At 45.2% G+C, this 18,652-nt stretch overlaps 2 protein-coding genes across 2 annotated transcripts in view; both read right to left on the bottom strand.

Moving 5' to 3' along the window:
• corin (corin, serine peptidase) overlaps window positions 1-9,664 on the bottom strand; it is a 22,423-nt gene extending 12,759 nt beyond the window's left edge. The window contains exons 1-5 of the mRNA XM_013916158.1: window positions 9,484-9,664; window positions 7,350-7,500; window positions 3,734-4,042; window positions 1,216-1,327; window positions 889-993 (exon numbers count right to left, since the gene is read on the bottom strand). Coding sequence (XP_013771612.1) covers window positions 889-993; window positions 1,216-1,327; window positions 3,734-4,042; window positions 7,350-7,500; window positions 9,484-9,546 — 740 coding nt within the window. The 5' untranslated portion in view covers window positions 9,547-9,664. The remainder of the gene's footprint in view (window positions 1-888; window positions 994-1,215; window positions 1,328-3,733; window positions 4,043-7,349; window positions 7,501-9,483) is intronic.
• A 1,645-nt stretch (window positions 9,665-11,309) lies between these two features.
• Window positions 11,310-18,652, bottom strand: part of nfxl1 (nuclear transcription factor, X-box binding-like 1) — a 24,344-nt gene continuing 17,001 nt past the window's right edge. The window contains exons 20-25 of the mRNA XM_013916157.1: window positions 18,242-18,396; window positions 16,190-16,259; window positions 14,371-14,475; window positions 13,451-13,531; window positions 13,312-13,365; window positions 11,310-13,145 (exon numbers count right to left, since the gene is read on the bottom strand). Coding sequence (XP_013771611.1) covers window positions 12,948-13,145; window positions 13,312-13,365; window positions 13,451-13,531; window positions 14,371-14,475; window positions 16,190-16,259; window positions 18,242-18,396 — 663 coding nt within the window. The 3' untranslated portion in view covers window positions 11,310-12,947. The remainder of the gene's footprint in view (window positions 13,146-13,311; window positions 13,366-13,450; window positions 13,532-14,370; window positions 14,476-16,189; window positions 16,260-18,241; window positions 18,397-18,652) is intronic.

Here is an 18,652-nt window from a genome sequence, read left to right as displayed (position 1 = left end):
TGATATCAGTAGCTTCCTCCTATGGTTTGGTTGTTGTCAGCAGCAGCTGGACATTCGCTGAAACTAATCCAACATGCTGTCGTGCTGTTTGAACAAAGCATCATGCTAGGGAACGAGGACAGGGAAGAAGAAAGGCTGTTTCACTCTGGACCGAGTTTGCACCTGGAGCCTCTGGCACTGTGCTAAAAGCTGAAACTGAGACATAATAAGGGCACCACCTGTTTGAGCGTGCAGCGCGCTGACGGTTTATTAATGCCCTGGGATCTCCCCTCACCCTGAGCAGCAGAGCAGCTGGATAGTGTTGCTGATGAGAACATTTGACACTGCGATCAAACAGCAACCTAACACCGAGCTCTAATTGTCTAATTATGAGTTTTATGAGTGTCCAGAGACGACTGTGATATCTGAGAAACAGATAAGACCATATTTCAATCTTCTCAAAGTTCCACTCAGGGTTCAAGCTGCTTTTCTAGTCACAGCAAAGAAGCTTACAGATAATATAAGGGACAATCTGTGGTAACAAGTAAAGGAGCAAACATCAGCTTCAGTTCTGGACAGATTAAAATAGGTGGACATGTTGTGGATGGAGAAGAAGCAGACAGCAAATAAACAGCTTGCACAGTGCACTTGTTTTTTCTCACCACCTTTCTCTTAATATAAATAGTTTCTATATTTTTTAGTTTTTTATGTTTGTCGTCTGGTCAGAGCGGCCCTCCAGCTCATATCAGATTCCTCAATCAATCTTCAATCCCAGGTCAAGTCCAGAAAGGTCGACACTGACGACTCCACAGCAACGAGCTGCTTATATGGAAACTGGAGAGGCTGTGAAATAGGCCAAGTAAGGTCTGTGTATGGAAACAGCTGACTGTAGGTTTGTGTGTGTGTTACCTGTTGTGTGCGCCGTCAGCTGCGATGCACTCGGGCAGAGCCAGCGAGCAGCCAAAGAGCATGATGTGTCTGTAGCATGAGAGTCTGCTGAGGTAGCTGAAGAACCTGAAACACACACGCTGGCGTTCAGTCACCGCCGGGAGCTCAGCCAACACTCATCTACTCGTCGATTCACTGATGAAGCGATTGGATCATTTAAATGTTAAAAGTAACGAAACCCTGACATGACACAACCTGAGGTGATGCCTTTAATTGTGTTGTCTGCTTTTCAGTATGAAATAGCTGTCTGTAGACAATTCAATGACTTTTAGTGGAAGTAACTGTTACCTTAGCAACATGTCCACCTCTGAGCTCTTCACCACGGCGACGGAGGAGGACAGCCACGTCTGATTGTAGGGCAACATGTGACACTGAGGCTCCACGATCAGCTGACAGCTACCTGCACAGAGACAGCTGGTCACGAGGATCAAGCCCTGAACGCTGCCCCTGCAGGCTGCTGTCGTCATTACAGCCTCGTTATAAAACATGCTTATGTTATAGTTTCTAATATTTTATGCTTCTCAACAACAACTTTTTGGCGCATGTTTGGTTTTCACAGATCTTTGTTTTATTAGTGATATTTCACTTCATTGTTGCCCATGGCGTGATGTGTTTGGTGGACGTTGAGCAGTAGGAGTCCCTGAACTGGTCCCTTGGATTGTGTTTGTTCTGTTGGAGTCTTCTGGAGAATTTTGATGGCTGCTCTGGAGGTAATTGCACCAGCAGCGTCTGGTGGCTAAAGTTTGCTGATCTTGTGAAAATGATGGCAAACAACACTGAGACCAAAACCAGCAGGTGAAACTCACAGTTATCAGATTTGAATCCACTGATATCTAACCTGTCAGACGGGTGGTTTATATTTTTTACACCTGTAGCTCCCGTAACTCCTGAACCATTTGGTCAATTGAAAGAATTCCAATGGTTCCTGAAAGCAGTGAAGTTCGGGTCATCACAGTATCCCAGGCATGGTGCTGCAGCAGTCAAAGGTTGGGTTGGAAGTGAGGGAGTGTGATGGAGCTCTACAGGAAACAGACATTTTCTCAGACATTTGAGTTTTTACTGTCTGTTTATTGTTTTGTTTTGCTGTTTGCTTTTGTTCTCTGGGTTATTTGCCAAGAGTTGGATGTGACGCCCTACTTGGGATTACCATAATAACCCTAATATCACTGAAAAATCTATGCAGAAACATTTGCATTCGGGAACTGTTGAATTCTTTTGACTGTGCCAGTGGGTTGGATTGACCTAAAGCCAATGGGAGCACCTGTGCTTAATACGTGTTTGATCTAACCAAAACTGTACTGGTATTTTTCACCTGCATGATTTTCATGGAATGTCAGTGTTTATTTTTAAATACTATGGTTATAATAAAAGAAAAACAATCTTTCGTCATAATGGTCAATCTATAATCTAACCCTCACCTGTGGTCACGAGCAGTCAATTCAGTTTAATTTATGTAGCTCCACATCACAGCCACCTCAAAGCAACATAGAGAAAAAACCCCAACAATCAGACGACCCCCTCTGAGCAAGCACTTGGTGGGAAGGAAAAACTCCCTTATAACAGGAAGGAACCTCCGGTAGAACCAGGCTCAGAGGAGCAGCTATCTGCTATGACCAGTTGGGGTGAGGAGAGGATAGCAACCAAAAACAGGAAGTGACTGAACCATCAGGGAGGTTCCCAGACTGACTGTTAGGGACAAAGTAAGAAGTGCAAACATCTGGTGAGCTGAGCTGCTGCTCCTTCGGAGGAGCCAGCCAATCAGTTTTGGCATCTGATCAGGATGTCCTTTAGAGGTTTTTGGGGACACTCAGAGATTATATAGTAACTGGAAAACTTTGCTAGCTTAAAGAATGACTAGAATAAGCTGCTGCCACAGATCCCCAAAAGAAAATGGATGGACAAAGGAATGGCCGTCTAGATGGATGGATGCTTACAGGCCAAACTAATGCCTTCCAGGATAAGTAAGACCATCCTTCTGAGATTTTTAGGGGCAAATAACTTAGAAAGATAACAAATAACTAATAACAAATGACAGTAAATTGAGGTCTTTCTGTGTTTAAACCTCGCCTGTAATTGGTTGGATTGTCCACAGTTGGATGTATCAATGTCAGTGCTTTAAGAAGACACTTGTAGCTAGCATTAGCAGGACAAACAGCCAGGTGACACCACCGACACCTTCAGGGCCTAACTTGTCTCAGTGGGAGAAATCTAAGTCATCAGAGAGTCAGTTAATCACTGAGCGTGACCTTTTTTAACAAGGTGGCCGAACTGGGCAGGAGGTCAAACGTCCACCAAATCTGGTGAGTGTCCAGTGTCCAATCAGAGCGCAGGACAGACTGAGGCTCATTAGCATTCACCTCGACTGCACATTAATACATGGGAACAGACAGAGAGACACTGAAGGACAGCAGAGGAACAGAGAGAGACGGAGACGAGGGGAATTTTAAAATAGCAACCCAACAAACGATTTATCAGCACAGATGCGCACACACACTCTCGCTCAGCCCATCAGGTCAGTAGAGGAGAGTAGAGGACAGCAGATCTGAATGCAGCTCATCCTCTGCAGCTACTCTCAGGTATCAACTCGTCCAGTCGACACTAATGGAGCCTAATAAGATTTTACTGTTTGACGGGAAAGGACACAACAACAGCAAAAGACAGACGGATAGCAGGAAGGACACAGACTGCAGAGGACTGTGGGATTTGTAGTTCATCCTTAGCCTTGGCATTACTCAGGTCTTTTAAAAGCTGCGTACGTTTCCCACAACCCCCTGCTGCTTCCATCTTTCCTGCTCACACCTGATACCTGTGTTGGGCGCAGAGGCGGTGCTGCTCGGCCAAGCGGTGCTCAGCGATGTCACAGAGGCAAGCCAATCAGGGGGCGTTGTGTATGGCTGAGTGGGCGGAGCCTGAGAAGAGGTCACCGGGGGAACGCCGGTGGCGGCAGGTGTGCTCTCACTGCGGTTCTGCGGTGAATACGTGACGGTTTCCACCGTGAATGAGGAGGAGGGGTAGGGGTCACTTGTGCTGTTGCTGTGGTAACCAGGGTTGCTGTCGGCGATGGGTTTGGGTGAGGGGAGGAGGCTGGGGTCCAAGTGAGTGCTGCCAAATATACCTGCAGAGGAAGACACAGGTATCAGCCAATCATAGGAGGCGGTTCAGGCATGATTCTGAGCCACACATGAACGTCCATGAGCGTGGCTTCAAGGCTTCAGTTCATGAACGAATGAGTGCTGTGTGGTGTCACACGCTGGATCCACATTTTTCCACAAAAAGTCTGAAATTTCAAATAGTTTTAAGGAAATAACAATTTAATAATTTAGAAGATATAAAAGCTAAAAAGTGCTCTCCTTTCACAGAAACCTAAATCTCTGTATTCTCCAGGCGTGGTCACATTTAACCTAAACGTCCATGAACACACTGACTCTTTTCTACAGGTGTGTCATCAATAAAGGACCCCAGAAGCAAAACTCTCAGTTATGGCGAGAATGGAAAATTCCACAAAATGAAGGACAGGAATCCCAAGTTCTTAATGGAAAAGAAGCTTTTGAGTTGATAAATGTGTTCCCCTCTCTGCTTTTGAGTCTCATTTCTCTTTTATTTTGAAGGTCAGGTCCTTTTTGGCTTTCTCAGTTTTCACTTCCTGCCTTTTTTCTCTTCCTGTCTTGAATATTGCCTTGACAGACTTCATTGTTGTCCCTCGCCCTGCTGGTGTGTGGTTACAGTACATCTTACAGTGTCGATCTCACAGTGAGTCTCTGTTGTTTTGGGTGCATTTTGGACCCCGCCCCTTCCTCTCTTCCACCCTTTGTTACTTTAGAGTTTTTACAGCACTGTTTTTCGTCCCCGGCCGCGTCCGTCTTTATGAACTTGAACAACCTGACATTTCTGGCAAAGAAAAAAAACTATTAATGAGACAGCACAGCCGTGTCAGACAGAGCTGGTTACCATGGTAATCTTTTTACGTATTTTCTGTCACACACAGCCGTGGGTTTCATATTTGCATTTCTGGTATAAATGTTACAAATGAGTCACTGACAGATCATCAGCTTCACCCCCTCAAACACTACACAGCGAATTACTGCCGACATGTGTGAGATTCCTCTCAGCTCAAACAACAAACAAATCAAACGAGGAATTTTCATTTTGCACGTTTGTTACATCGGTTTATGACAGAGACGTCTTCGCGTATGTGAAGGAACATGTTTGCATACATAAGTCATGCACTTGGAGTTTGTTTTTTTGCAGCGTAAGGAGGGGAGTGGGTGGGCGAATGCGTGTGCTGTAAATATCAGTGGGTACGAGTCCCAAGTGTCTCCCTGAAATCTACACCACATGACTGTGAAACAGGCCACTCATCACTGTATATAAATAATATAGCTACTGATAAACAGCTACTGAAGCTCTGCCTACAGACAGATCTCAGGTCAGCCAATAAGTCAAAAATGAATGTGAGTGGTCTCTGTTTGACTGAGCAAAGCGGCGCCTGACTTCCATCAAATAAATAAATAAAACTGGTGCCAAAGTGTAAGTCCCACAGCATTAATCAGAGTGAATGCCACAAGAAATTCAGGAAGGAAATCAAGAAACGGAGCGCTGGGATAGACCTGTCCAGGTGTACCCTGCCGCCGGATCTGTGACAACTTGAATAGGATGGATGGATCCAAAAATGATAGTCGATGGTTTTCAGACTGCGATTTACCGAAAGCCCTCCTTCATTTGCTCTGTGCTCAGGCTGTTTACCAGCATGCAGCAGAGCCATTTCAAAATCATTGGTCAGTAGATCTCGAACTACAAATATGGTTGTCAGACGGTGAGCTGGTGTGAAGGACCAGAGAAAAGCTCTGCAGTGAAGATCAATTAACCAGATTTTATCTGCTGATGTTCTCACGCTGACTTTAATTTGACAAAAACTGAACTTATCATTTTTTATTTGTTGATTAGATTAAAAAAAACAGCCTGATTCCTCCCCCCCACGCCTGCAGCAGATACAGGAGCAGATATCTGCAACAACCAGGAGTACTAAAAGCTGTCGGTGTGATTGGTTTCTTGCTGCGCTCAGCAGAAAGTTCACTTCACGCCCCTGAGGAGGACACATGTGAGGCTGCGGGCTGCTGCTTGTGATAAAGCTCAGAAGAACACTCTGAAACCTTCTGCTGCTGCTTGTGGAGACTCAACAACACCATCCAACAGTGAGAGCCAGGTGTGCTGTGCACACAGTGTGACTGTGGATCATCGTTCAGTCAGAGGCTGAGAAATAAAAACTGCTGAAGAGTGAATGTGAAGGCTCTCACTCACAGCCTCACATTAAAGCTGAAAACAGACGGAGGCAAGCAGGAGGCACTGCAAAGACCATTAAGTGTGTAATGGGGAGAGAAGCCACACACACACACACACACACACACACACACACACACACACACACACACACACACACACACACACTGTGTGCAATGAGTCGCGAAGAAGACAAAAGAAAAACAGCTGCAGAGGGAGAAGAAACCAACGAAGAAGAAAGAGGAGCGGAGCTCTCACTGCGAGGAGAATGAAAATAAGTTTCTGCTAGTGTAAATGAAAAAAGTTTATTCATTCAGACAATGCTTGTGATATGTGTGTGTGTGTGTGTGTGTGTGTGTGTGTGTGTGTGTGTGTGTGTGTGTGTGTTCAGAAAGAGAAATAAGACTGAATCGAATACATTTGAGAAAGAAATGAATCATCAAAGCAGACACGAGAAAGTAAAGAAAGGAAGGAAAATCCAGTGGAGGAAGAGAAACGATGAGGGGGGAGGCTGAAAAGGTGATGGAGGTGAAGACGATAGCTGGGGGAGGAGGAGGAAGATGGTGAAGGTCTGGATGGACAGATGCTGCCGCGTCTCTTTTACTACCTGCGTAAATATTTGAAATCCTTTCAGTCTGATCCTCATGCTGATTGGCTGAGGGACTCCCTGCTGTCATGGTGACACACATGCACACTCTTCCTCCTACACACATCAGTCTGTTCTCTGTGCCTCCATCATTCCCCCCTTATCCCTCTGTAGCTCCTCTTCATCGAGAGAAAGGAGGGATGAAGGAAGAAAGAGGATGACTCAGGGGAAAGAAGGAGGATGTAACAGCGACGGAGGGATGGAAAGGGATAGAAGCAGGGAGGAAACTAAACTGAGAAACGTAAAAAGAGAAATAATGAAATAAAAGACAAATAAAAAAGAAGGAATGATGGTGTGAATGGGATGGAAAAAGAAGGAAAAAGGGAGGAAAGAGACAAAGGACGGGTGGAGATTAGAGGACAGAGAAGGAGGGGGATGGAGTGACATCAGGGTCGTGTCCAGACTGAAAGTGAAGGGTGGGGTCTTTGTCAGGTCACTGAGAACACCTCTGACCTCAGAGGTCATCAGCCAGACTGTGTGTTTGTGTGTGTGTCTCTACCAGTGAGGACCAGGACGAGCAGCAGGAGGCCGGCCAGCAGGCTCACGGTTGGAATCAGGATGTAGAGGAGAAGCCGAAGGTGATTGGTGGAGCCCAGCTTGTGGGGACACGCCTCCCCGCCCATCCTTGCCTGGGGTCCTCGAGCCAGATTCTTTGTGGGACACAGAGAGACATTCAGAGGACTCATAAAACACCAGGATCCAGGTTATCAGAGCACAAAAGAGGAGGCTTCTGGCTCTATACTGTCTGTTTAGCCCCGCCCCTTCTTCCACTGAAGGTTATTTTTACAGAGAGCAGAGGTGTGGGTGCTCGGGGTGTTTCTGCCCTCTCAGAGTTTCCGTTGGACACGCCGAAGTTATTTTTGAGGAGATATGACAACGAGCCGACACCTGACACCACACAGCAGCCCCCCGCCTTAAATACGGCTCACTGCACCACCCTCTCTCTCTCTGTGGAGCTGCTCTGTATAATGTGCTGATTGGCTGATTCATTACCACAACGTCTGCCGTGCATGTGCATCTGAAAGAGTGTGTGAAAGCGGCAGCTTGGATCATTTTCTTTTTATTGCATGATAATAACAAGAAGCTCACTATTTGGGTTAAATAAAGTACAAACCAAACATGCACGTTATGTACATCTTACACCACAGACTTTTAGGCGAGGACTTTTACTTTGAAGGGTAAAATTAAGTAAGGAGCAGATCAGAATAACAACAGCTTGGAGTACGATGTGAATCATATATATTTAATCTCTGCAACACATATTTAGAATTGAGCTATTTGTATATATTTTGTAATTTTATTTGTATTTTGTTTATTTCAGTCGGTTACTGTTCGTATGTCTTGGGGCAACTGAAATCACACAATCCTCAGGCATTAACCTCTTAAGCCCCAAGCCTACCTGATCAATCCTCAGGCATTAATAAAGTAAATTCTTAAAACTGTTCATATTTATTGGTTCTGATATTTTCTGATGCCTGATATATTTATATCATCAAAAACACCCAGTTTACTGTCACACAACATAAACAAACATTATAAACATTATCATTATATCTTAATCTTAATAATGTTTTATTTAAGAAAAAGAGTCAAAATAATAACTGTTTGTTTTGTTTTGTAAATCACTACGTGATTATTTTAATTATTAGCTGTAGTTATTAAACTTGCTCTAATTCTTCCAGCACTACAACTATCTGTTAATAACTAAGTTTGTAATCATTTAGTCTCCTAAACATCACAAATGTATTGATCAGGAGGACGGTGACGACCGTGTTTAGCAGGTAAACGAGTGCACATCATCAGGTCTGAGAGCTGAGCGTGTGTGTGAACTTTCAGCTGTTTTCTGGATCATCTTGTAGAAACGGAGACGCGTCAGCCACCCGAGGAGCTTCAGCTGGAGCCACAATTAATATGACTTCTTAAATTTTACATCAAAATAAATCAAAGTCTTTATGAATAAACAGAGATCCATGAATCACCCAAACATGATCAAATCTAAGGTGTCATTGAGAAAAGAAATGAAGTTTATTAAGAAGAAATTAAATTTATTAATAAAGAAATGAAAGTGTAGCTGCCGTTTTCTGGGTGCAGTTTTATAACCATCAGAGCTCACATTCGCTGAAAACTCTACACAGACGGACATCACTACATCACTACACGACATTAAAAGTCAGATACTGGAACAACATCCTGTTTCCTACATGCTTCATGCTCCTGAGCACACCTGTGCCCTCAGGTAAATGTTACAGCAGGAGACAAAAGTGCACTGACTTTTGCACAAATGTGACGATAACATAAAAAAGCTAAGCAGCTGATAGATTTTTATAACAGAAAATAAATCTGTAATTATTTCTGTGACAGGTTATTTCAAACAGAGATGACTCAATGAGATTTGGCTGAAATAAAACAGAAATAAAAACATATTTGCGTCAGTTTTCTGTTGACGCTTCTCTGATTAAAGCCTTGAAATATCTTTGAAGTGTTGCAGAATAAGAAGAGTCTGCAGCAGCAGCACAGAGAGGCGGAGAGGACAGAGGACGGACACCAAGGACAGCAACAGAAGCGGGGACAGAGGTAGAGAGAGCTCCGCAGACAGCGGGGACACAGAGAGAGAGAGCGAGGGGGGCACTCACCGCCGCAGTTCCCGCTCCGCTGAAGGTGACACGCGGGCAGGTCTCCAGCCGCGCGGACAACATGACCTGCTGCTGCCCAGCGCCGAGCGCGAGACCATCCCTCTGTCTGTTGCCCGCGAGCTGCTCCGCTAACTAACCGGGCACGAGACACGCTGGCTCCGCCCCTACCCTGTCTCCTCCCACTCCGCTGTTTACTGTCACACAGCTCAGGTCGTGCCCACGTGAGGAGGTCTTAACGTGGGATTAAAGCTCCTGGATTCAGGTGCAGGGCTGGAGCCTCGTGCCGCCCTGAACGCCAGCTTCAAAGCTGCTGCCGCACATGTGCGCTCCTCAGCAGGGGGTACCCGCAACGGGTGCAAGACACCTCCGAAAGTTCTGTCAGGAATACAAACACAAATCAGACTCTGAACTCTCTGGTTACATCTGCATCCACCTGGGGAAGTGGCAGGGAGAGGGTGGATGGGTGGGTGGAGATGGGTCTGCCCTGGAGACAAACAGAAGCAGCATAGAGAGTATGAGGTGGGTGGAGTTTACTATTATAGGATGGAGGTAAACAGGTGCATTAAGAGTATTAAGAGGTGCCCCAGTTTAAACAGCAGGGGCGTTTCCAGGAGTTTTTCAGAGCTGTGACCCACCACTGAGGAGTGGAACCCCACAGAGGCTGTCTGTGCTCGCTTAATGTTTTAAATGCTACATGTAACGTATTCATGATGCTAACTTGTAATAATGTTTCTTTTTTGATGACTTTGATGGTCGTAGTCATAGTTACGATCTTCTATAATGTAACTACAATGTTGCAGATAAATCTGTTGTGTGGTGATTTTGTCACCAGCTGTTGCAAACTCAGATGGGGAAGAAATGCTTTTAACCATGGATGGAGCGCCTCCTTCTGTAAACATTCAACACATAAGCTTCAGTGAGAGGGGCTCACAGGAAGTCAGAACATTAACCAAAAAAAAGAAGGTGGTTGGTGTAAAGTGATGGACATAGTTTTTGTTTCTGAACTGAAGCCAGCACACAAGTGCATCAAACCTTCTGATTGGAGAACAGAAAGACTTGTGCTTATTGAACGCTGCTCCTTTACTCAGTGACCTGATTAAGTCTGAATGATTTCACAAGTTTATCGGTTGTGGTATTCAGCTCAAACTAAGTGAAGCAGGAAGTTCAGAGAGAGTGTGCTCGTTGCACGACGCGTCGTTGGCCTCACGACGTCCCTCTCTCACCACCTCCAACTTCTCAAGGCAGCTTGAGGCTTCATTAACCAATGAGTGACATCACAGTGTCCATCATTTATGTACAGTGTGTGTACAGAAGACATTTACATTTATTTTGATGCTGAAAAGTCATAATCCTACAACTTGTAGGATGAAGATATACAGCAGTACTTATTGTACTCAACTCATATTTGTGATGTGACGAGATCATAATTTTTGATATCTTAACATTTGCGTCGCTTTAATATTGCAGCTGAAGGTGGTTTTAATTACTCTGAGAAGCTTAATACAAACATAAATGGGTGTAACCACGGTGACGCAGCCCATTAGTTTGTTTTTCCTGTGATTTCACACCGTATGTGATGAGCGAGCGGTGGATCTGACTTTGAACAACAGAGTAGCCAAGAGGCATTTTCCTGTTGACTTCCTTATAACGGGAATGTTTTTGAAACAGCAGAACTGGCGTTCATACTTCAGCATTAGTTTGAAGAGTGGGCGTGGTCTGCCTAACAGAATTCTGAAGGTTACAAAGAAGCTCAATTAGGAAAATGAACACAGGGGTTTTTGTTTCATTTCGATTTATTTTTTTAAGTCTTTAGGAAAAAAAGAATGAAAAATATGAAAGAAAATTTTTAAATCAAAATCAAAACAATTGAAACGTTTCAGCATGAATATTAGACAGTTGAGTTCCAGTATCTGATGGATTCCTCACAAAAATGACTCTAGATTTATTTCAGATTTTTCCAGTCAGAAACTTCCTGTTGTTCATTTTGTACTTTAAACTTACACAAACATAAAGATTACACATTAGGGGGAATAATGAAGGTACATTAATGAGGAAAAGGGAACCAAAGATATCAATTACTACAACTTAAGCGTCAAAATGTTCATCTCTTATTTTCATTTTGAACTAGAAACACATTAAAAAACAATTATGGAGAATATTAAAGGTTGATTAGAGGTTTACCAGGATGAAAACAGGAATCATTAGGATGTGTTGTTGTTGCAGCATCAGTCTCTCTACTACAACCTCAGTTTCATGTGTGCATGCTTTCTTTGCAGGCATGCACACACATCAGTGAAGACACCCAGCAGGACAGCAGGAGCTGGTCTGCAGGTGGGCACAAAGCAGCTTCTAGACACAGAAGCTAATGTATGCAGTTTCAATATCGCCGCACACTGATGTGCAGTAAGGCATGAGCTGACTTCATGGCCTGCCTGATCTAACACTGCTCCATGTCAGTGTGCATGAAACTGATGATGAAACTAGACCAACCCAGTGGTTCCCAAATCTTTATTTCTGTCCCAGTTAAACCTCCACCACGAAACAGACCCAGTCTCCAAAGGCTCCAACAGCATAAAGACAGCCTAGAGGTCCCACAGAGACCACGACCCACTAATGCAAACATCAACCCTTTAAACAGGTGAGACATCATAAGAGCCAACAACCTTACAGTTGTGCTGAAAGGGTAAAGACAGCATACTTAACAAGAATATAATTTAAACCAGAATAAAAAGTAGAGGATCTATGATAGAGCCATGTGGAACTCCACAAACACTGTTTAGCCCCGCCCCCTTCTTCCACTGAAGGTTATTTTTACAGGTTTCAGGTTTTTGATACTCTCAATTACCTTGTTGGTTACTGCATTTCTGTACATGTGTTACGCAAAAATATATTTATATCAGATTGTAAACATGTTTATTTCTGTAATGTTAGACAAATAAACAAAGGACTGGCTCACTGGAACCTCATGGGACATTATGAAACTGCAGTGCTGCTTAGTTTGGGAACCACTGGATCAGGATCAGGCCAAATAATTTGACCTTTTTTCACATAATTGAGATATTTGGTAGGTAGCAGAGGGGAAAATCACTTTCCCATAAGTTTTGATCAGACGTAGTCAGTCATGCCTGTTACCATGGTCACAAAGTCTTACTTTATGTGACGGAGTGACAAACCACACGTAGCTCATCTCTCACAACAATTTAGTCAGAGTCACACTTAAAGCAGCTATTCTAACGTTTTTCTTCACTGCTTTCAGACTAAAAATCAATCAAACTTTTCACTGAATGAAAAAGGAGAAACTTCCTTTTGTTCTGAAACATGAGGCAGCGCTGTGTTCAAAGTTCTAACCATCCAACCTAACCTAAAGCCACTGCTGCTACGGTTAACACAAGGTTCGCAAGGGAAGAGTCGCAGCGAGCGTCTGAATGGCGGCAGGAAACAGAAGCTTGCACGCCGCCGTCTGCTCAGGCCGACTCCTGCAGGTAGTAGTAGGTGGCGGCAGACAGCAGCGCGCCGCCCAGCGGGACAAGGGCAAAGGCGGCACACCTCCTCCACCACCTTGCCGCCTTTGAGCGCTCGTCGTCCACCTCCTCCCTTCTACCCCGCTTCTTGTTCCTCCGCCCTCCTCGCTGCTGCCGCTTCTCGAACGCCTCCAGCTCCTCCTGCACAATAACACAGTTTAAACCGACTCCGACCACATCAATTCAACATCCACCGTCATTAATCACTCGAAGTTATTATTAGCTTTACATGTTGAAATGAACGTTTGAAAGTCTGAACCTCATCCAGAGCTAAAACATGGTGCAGGTGGAACAGCATGAAACTCACCTGAAGCTTCCTCTGCTCCTCCTCCTGAGCCGCTCTTTGCTCCGCCTCCTTCAGCTAAACACACAAACACACGCAGAGTGTCAGTGTTTGTGTGTCCAGGTGTGAACCACTCAGAGTCTGTACAGGTGTGTGTTTATACCTGGCTGACTTTCTTCTGCTGTTCTCTGCAGATGTCGTCACACTCAACAGCAAACTGAGCCGACAGCGAGCACAGCACCTCCTACACACACACACACACACGCACACACACACACACACACACACACACACAGCTAATGTCAGAGTCCTGCAGTGTGGAAATGGTTCTGTTTTATGCCTGGAAAAACCAACTTATCCATATTTCATACCAGATGCTGCAGAGAGTAAATGTGTTTGTCTCTGCAGGTGTAAAACAAAACTTCCCTTTGGAAAAAAAGTCTCTCGCTTATTTGAACACACTGAAGTCAGATCACATTACATTTGGATTCAGGAGACAGACACTATCTCTACTTGTAAGATTAGGCTTCAAACTTTCCTTTGTGATAAAGCACATAGTTGGGGCTGGGTCAGGTGACCCTGAATCCTCTACAGCTCCACTGTCGACCCCTCAAACATCCAAATGTGAATGTTTTTACCTTTTTAATGTAGGAAATACTGTTGGAAATATGTTGTCAGTAGATTAGAGGTTGTGACTGTTTCCTAAACTGCTGAGAGTGACAGAGTGAGCCTTAACTGAACTCGCAATACCAGACACCCTCCTCAAAGTTAAATATAGACAAAACATCCATAACACCACCAGTGAAATCGTCTATCCAACCACGAATCTAATGAGTGATCATTTTTGCTTTTTCTGGGGTAAATTAAACATGAAGGAATCGTTTATAGTATTTCCACTTTAAGTCCCTTTGAAGAAAGTGTTGAATGAGACTTTACTGATGCTCTATCATGACTGATGTCATTAGAAGTAGAGATTCAACCCTTCTGATCCTGAGATGTCCACAGTTACATTATCATCAACACTTACACTGCACAGGTATTCCTAATAAAGTGGCCACAGTGCGGAGCTACTTTTGGTTTTACCTTCTTGATTCTCTTGCAGGGACACCGGAGCTTCACCTTCTGCTGACACGTCTCCTCACACACACCTGGATGGCACACCTGCTTACAGCGATGGCCACAGCTCAGCTGCACACACACACGCACACACACACACAGATTAATTGTGGCTGCTGCTGTAGCGAGGCAGAGCAAACTTCAGCTCTGTCCAAGAGAAACATGAAGCAACCGTCGAACAGTGAAATGAAACACTGGCTCCGCCCCCACGGTCGCTTTGATCCTTTCACGGTGGAGGAAACGTCACCACCGTCAGTCTTTAGCTCCGAGCAGCTGGACTGCAGCTTGTATCGGACGCTCAGCAATGTCACATAAACTAAAGGCTGAAACTCAAACACGTGTTTTTGTGGTTTCTTTTTTGTTTTGAAATGATTGTGAAGAGTTTCAACATCTCCAGAGGAGACGAGCCGACTTCTGAATTTATTTCTTTTAACCCGGCGAAGTCCAAGCCAGCGTCTGACGTCTTTGATGGTTAGCAGCACAGAAAACACTGAAGCTTAAGAACCATCAGCTGGAGTTTGTTTTCATGAAAGCGTCACAGACGCCACCTCTGTGCCAGATGCCTCAAGTGTCACCTGGACATTTGTAATGCTGACAGCAGCAGCCACACAGTGGCCAACAGTCTGACATGTGCTGGTAGCAATGCAGTGCACAGGGAGGAGCTCAGATCAGGTGATGAAAGTTGTACAGGATGAAGCTTAGATAATAAAAATAATAATGAGGATGATAATTCATCTTGCATGCATGCTGCAGTCTTATTGGCCTTTACAGGCTCAAAGATGCCCGCCCCCCCACACACACACACACACACACACTGGGTGCACAGACAGAGAGGAAACACTGTTCATAGAGTTCCTAGAAGACCTGATGTGGAGGTAAACTCAAATCCTCATGCTTTAACTGCACGTTATGAAAAAAAGAAATGTTTTCTTTTTCTTCTGTAATGATTTATGAAAACACACGTCCACTGCTTCAGGACTTCACAGGGTTACACCGATCGACACGCTGAAATAAACACCTGAAGGGTCTTTAAACACTTTATGTTTCTTACTTCACGGGAACATTTTGGGATAAATCATTTTTCACATCAGCCAACTGAACGGAGAGAAAATCGAACTGAGAGGCTGAAACCTGCAGAAGAAGAGAGTCTAAACACCACAGCGCTGCGGCCGCTCCATGTTTGTTATTCCTGCTGTGTGCGTGCGTGCGTGCGTGCGTGTGTGTCTGTGTGCGTGTGTGTGCGTGCGTGTGCGTGCGTGTGTGTGTGTGTCTGTGTGCGTGTGTGTGTCTGTGTGCGTGCGTGCGTAAGAGTGTGTCTTGGCTCTTCAGAGCTGAAGTTACAGCTGAATGAAAACAGTGTTCTGACAGAAGGACGCACACGAACCACTGCACTGCTCAAACATTTTACTTCAACTGTGCTTGTGTGTGTTCAAGTCGCAGAATGAAAACACTAAATCACTCCCAGGTGAAAGGAAAGCACGAGAGCGAGACTGTTGGTGTTCAGCTGGCGCCACACGGCTAAAGCGATCAGAGCGATGGCGCTGAGCGGACGGCGTTGTGTTACTTCTGCTGTGTCACTGACGATTATTGACGATTGATAGGAGGAGGGAGAAAAACAGGAGGCGGGCAGAAGAAGAAAAGAGGAAAGGAGCGTAGCAAGAATGGAGAGTTGGGACCTCCAGAGCGGTCACACTTCAATGGCACTCAAAGGCTGATAAACTAGTCCCATGATGCACTGGGGCCCTTAGGGAGGACACCACAGATGGAGTGGGGTCGGCGCTCATACCTCTTTGGGACACTGGTTGTTGCAGGAGCTCAGGGCCTCCTTGGTCTGCTCGTCGGCTGCGGTCAGCTTCCTGCAGAGAGAGCGATCGGTCAGCAGTAGCACGTTTGTCTCACTCACACACGTTTTATTAGTGATGAGCTGCTGATCGCCCGGAGCTCACAGCAGCAGATAAGGAGCCTCTGTGTTTATGCTGCTGCACAGTGACACTGGCTGAGCGTCGCTACCTGCAGACGGGCTCTGACACACACCTGGAGCAGCGACGCTCTTTAAAGCCAGCTCACTGACACAGCTTCACTGATCCAGGCCTCACCTGAGCAGCACTCACCTTTGACCTTCGTGTTTCAGACGTGTTAATGTGCAGGCCAGCGGGTCTCAAACTTGTCCACACACGTGTTTATATCAACAGAAAACAGCCTCACACGCATTGCCGGGCCTTTTCTTCACAGCCTGAATTAGTTTATAACTCGCATGCTGACAAGACAGACGCAGATCTCTCTCTGAGTATTGCCTCTGAATGAAGGCTGGGCGATCCAGCCCGTCCCTCGACAGCATCGTCCTGATGCAGTGAACCGACTGTTCAGAACGTCTTGTGAAGCTCGATGTCGCAGTTAAAAACATCCAGCTGGAACAAGCCTGGACTTGCCTCACGGCACGGTTTGGAAACCACAGCTGGAAGTGAGTTGGGCCCTACAGAAAGCCACTTCACACTTGTTCTGTTGTTGTGTTTTGCACCTTGGGGCCACCGAAGACCCGGGAGATGTTCCAGATTAGTCGCCGAGTGTCTGAGTATGTGCCAGACTTTAAAAAGGACTTCAGTTTCCTCTTAAACAAACACGCCTCCACTCTTACAGACATTATTTTACACATGAAGGTAGGCAAGAGTGTTTCAATTAAATCTTCTATTGACATATAAGTCAGACCACGGAGTTACAGACCTGTGCAAGTCTTAAACTTTGTTGTCAGGTTTAAAGAAGCAATGAAAGGTCTTAAATAATCAGACCACATCTGATCTTGATGAGCTTAGAGAACTGTAGCACTAGAGCACCCTGGGTGTACACCGGGTGTTTCATCTTTCCTCACTGTGTGTTTGCCACCTCTGTCCATTGAATTATTCATTTCTATTAATCCCCGGCTCTCTCCCTCAGCTTGTCTTCGTCCTCACCCCTCTCACAGATGCCCCCCTCCCTGAGTCTGGCTCTGCTGGAGGTTTCATCCTGTTAAAGGCAGTTTTTCCTTCCCAGAAATGTTTCTTATTTGTTAAACCACTGCTCTGTAAATCATTCCAGTGCTGCGGCTGCACATAACAGAAAACCTAACAAAGAACCAAATTTGTTCCCTAAAAAACAAACACACATCACTCGCTCTCATTCCTTTAGTTGAATCTATGAAAAATGCCAAAGATAAAACAGTTTTACGGACATCAAATGGGATTTTTGTACCAACAAGGTGATTCCCAAAGTGCTATTAGCTGAAAGCTTGGCATATCTCAGCATGCTGCACAGTGTGTCCTTAAAGAAGGAAACTGGACACGTGGAGGACAAAAGAAGACGTGGCAGACCTAAAAAGCTATCTGCAGCAGCTGGACGGCGTCTGAGCGCGACACAGGGCCTGTCGCTTCCCCTGATCCAGCTCCACGTTTTAATAAATCACTGTCGCACATTTTCTAAGCAAAACAAAGAACGATGGGTGACGCGAGACTTGCTCTTACTCATCATTGCAGTCTGACAGCGGGCTCCCTCTCCATATAAAACACTGATATTACTTCTCTTTAAACGCATTAACATCGACCATCCTGTTGGTCTCAAGCATTTTTGTTCCTTCTGCTTCAAATTATGCAGCAAGAAGCTCCGCTTTGATTTAAAAAGAGGAAGTTAAGAGAAGAAAAAGCTTCTGATGAGTCTGCCACAGCAGTCGTGACTTTATCGTGCTTTGTCATTTCAGACGAGGCCGTTCATGTTTCCAGTCATGCCATCACTCTGCCTTTGTTTACATCATGGAGTGAGTGACTGGTTTTGTTTGTTCAGGTATGATAAATCATGTGTTTGTACTGACGTGCACTCCACGTAGAGCAGGCTGATCTTGCAGTGGCACCGCTGGCGGATCATCTGGCTGCAGGGGGGGCAGGCGCCTGGGTGACAGGGGCGGGGGCAGGAGTGAGGGCAGCCGGATGGGCGGGGCTTAGAGCAGTCCTCCTCACACACCTCGCACTGCAGAGAGATGAGATCAGGTGAAGCAACCAGTAGGATGACTGTGAGTAACAAACACCAGAACACTTCAGTTTCTCACAGGTCGCGGAGTTCCACAGGGCTCTGTTACCGATCCTCTACCTTTTAATTACTAAAATGTATACATGCTTGCAAAAGCACAAGGTGCCTCATGCTGAACAGCTGTACTCTAGAAATTACCTGTTTAAATTTTAATTGTGCTTACAGATTGTATTATTAAGGCCTGGCTTCTGTAACT

Source organism: Pundamilia nyererei, unplaced genomic scaffold (assembly GCF_000239375.1).
Source record: "Pundamilia nyererei isolate P.nyererei 1_Seehausen unplaced genomic scaffold, PunNye1.0 scaffold00489, whole genome shotgun sequence".
Lineage (NCBI taxonomy): Eukaryota > Metazoa > Chordata > Actinopteri > Cichliformes > Cichlidae > Pundamilia > Pundamilia nyererei.
This window is presented reverse-complemented; position numbering and strand designations above follow the sequence as displayed.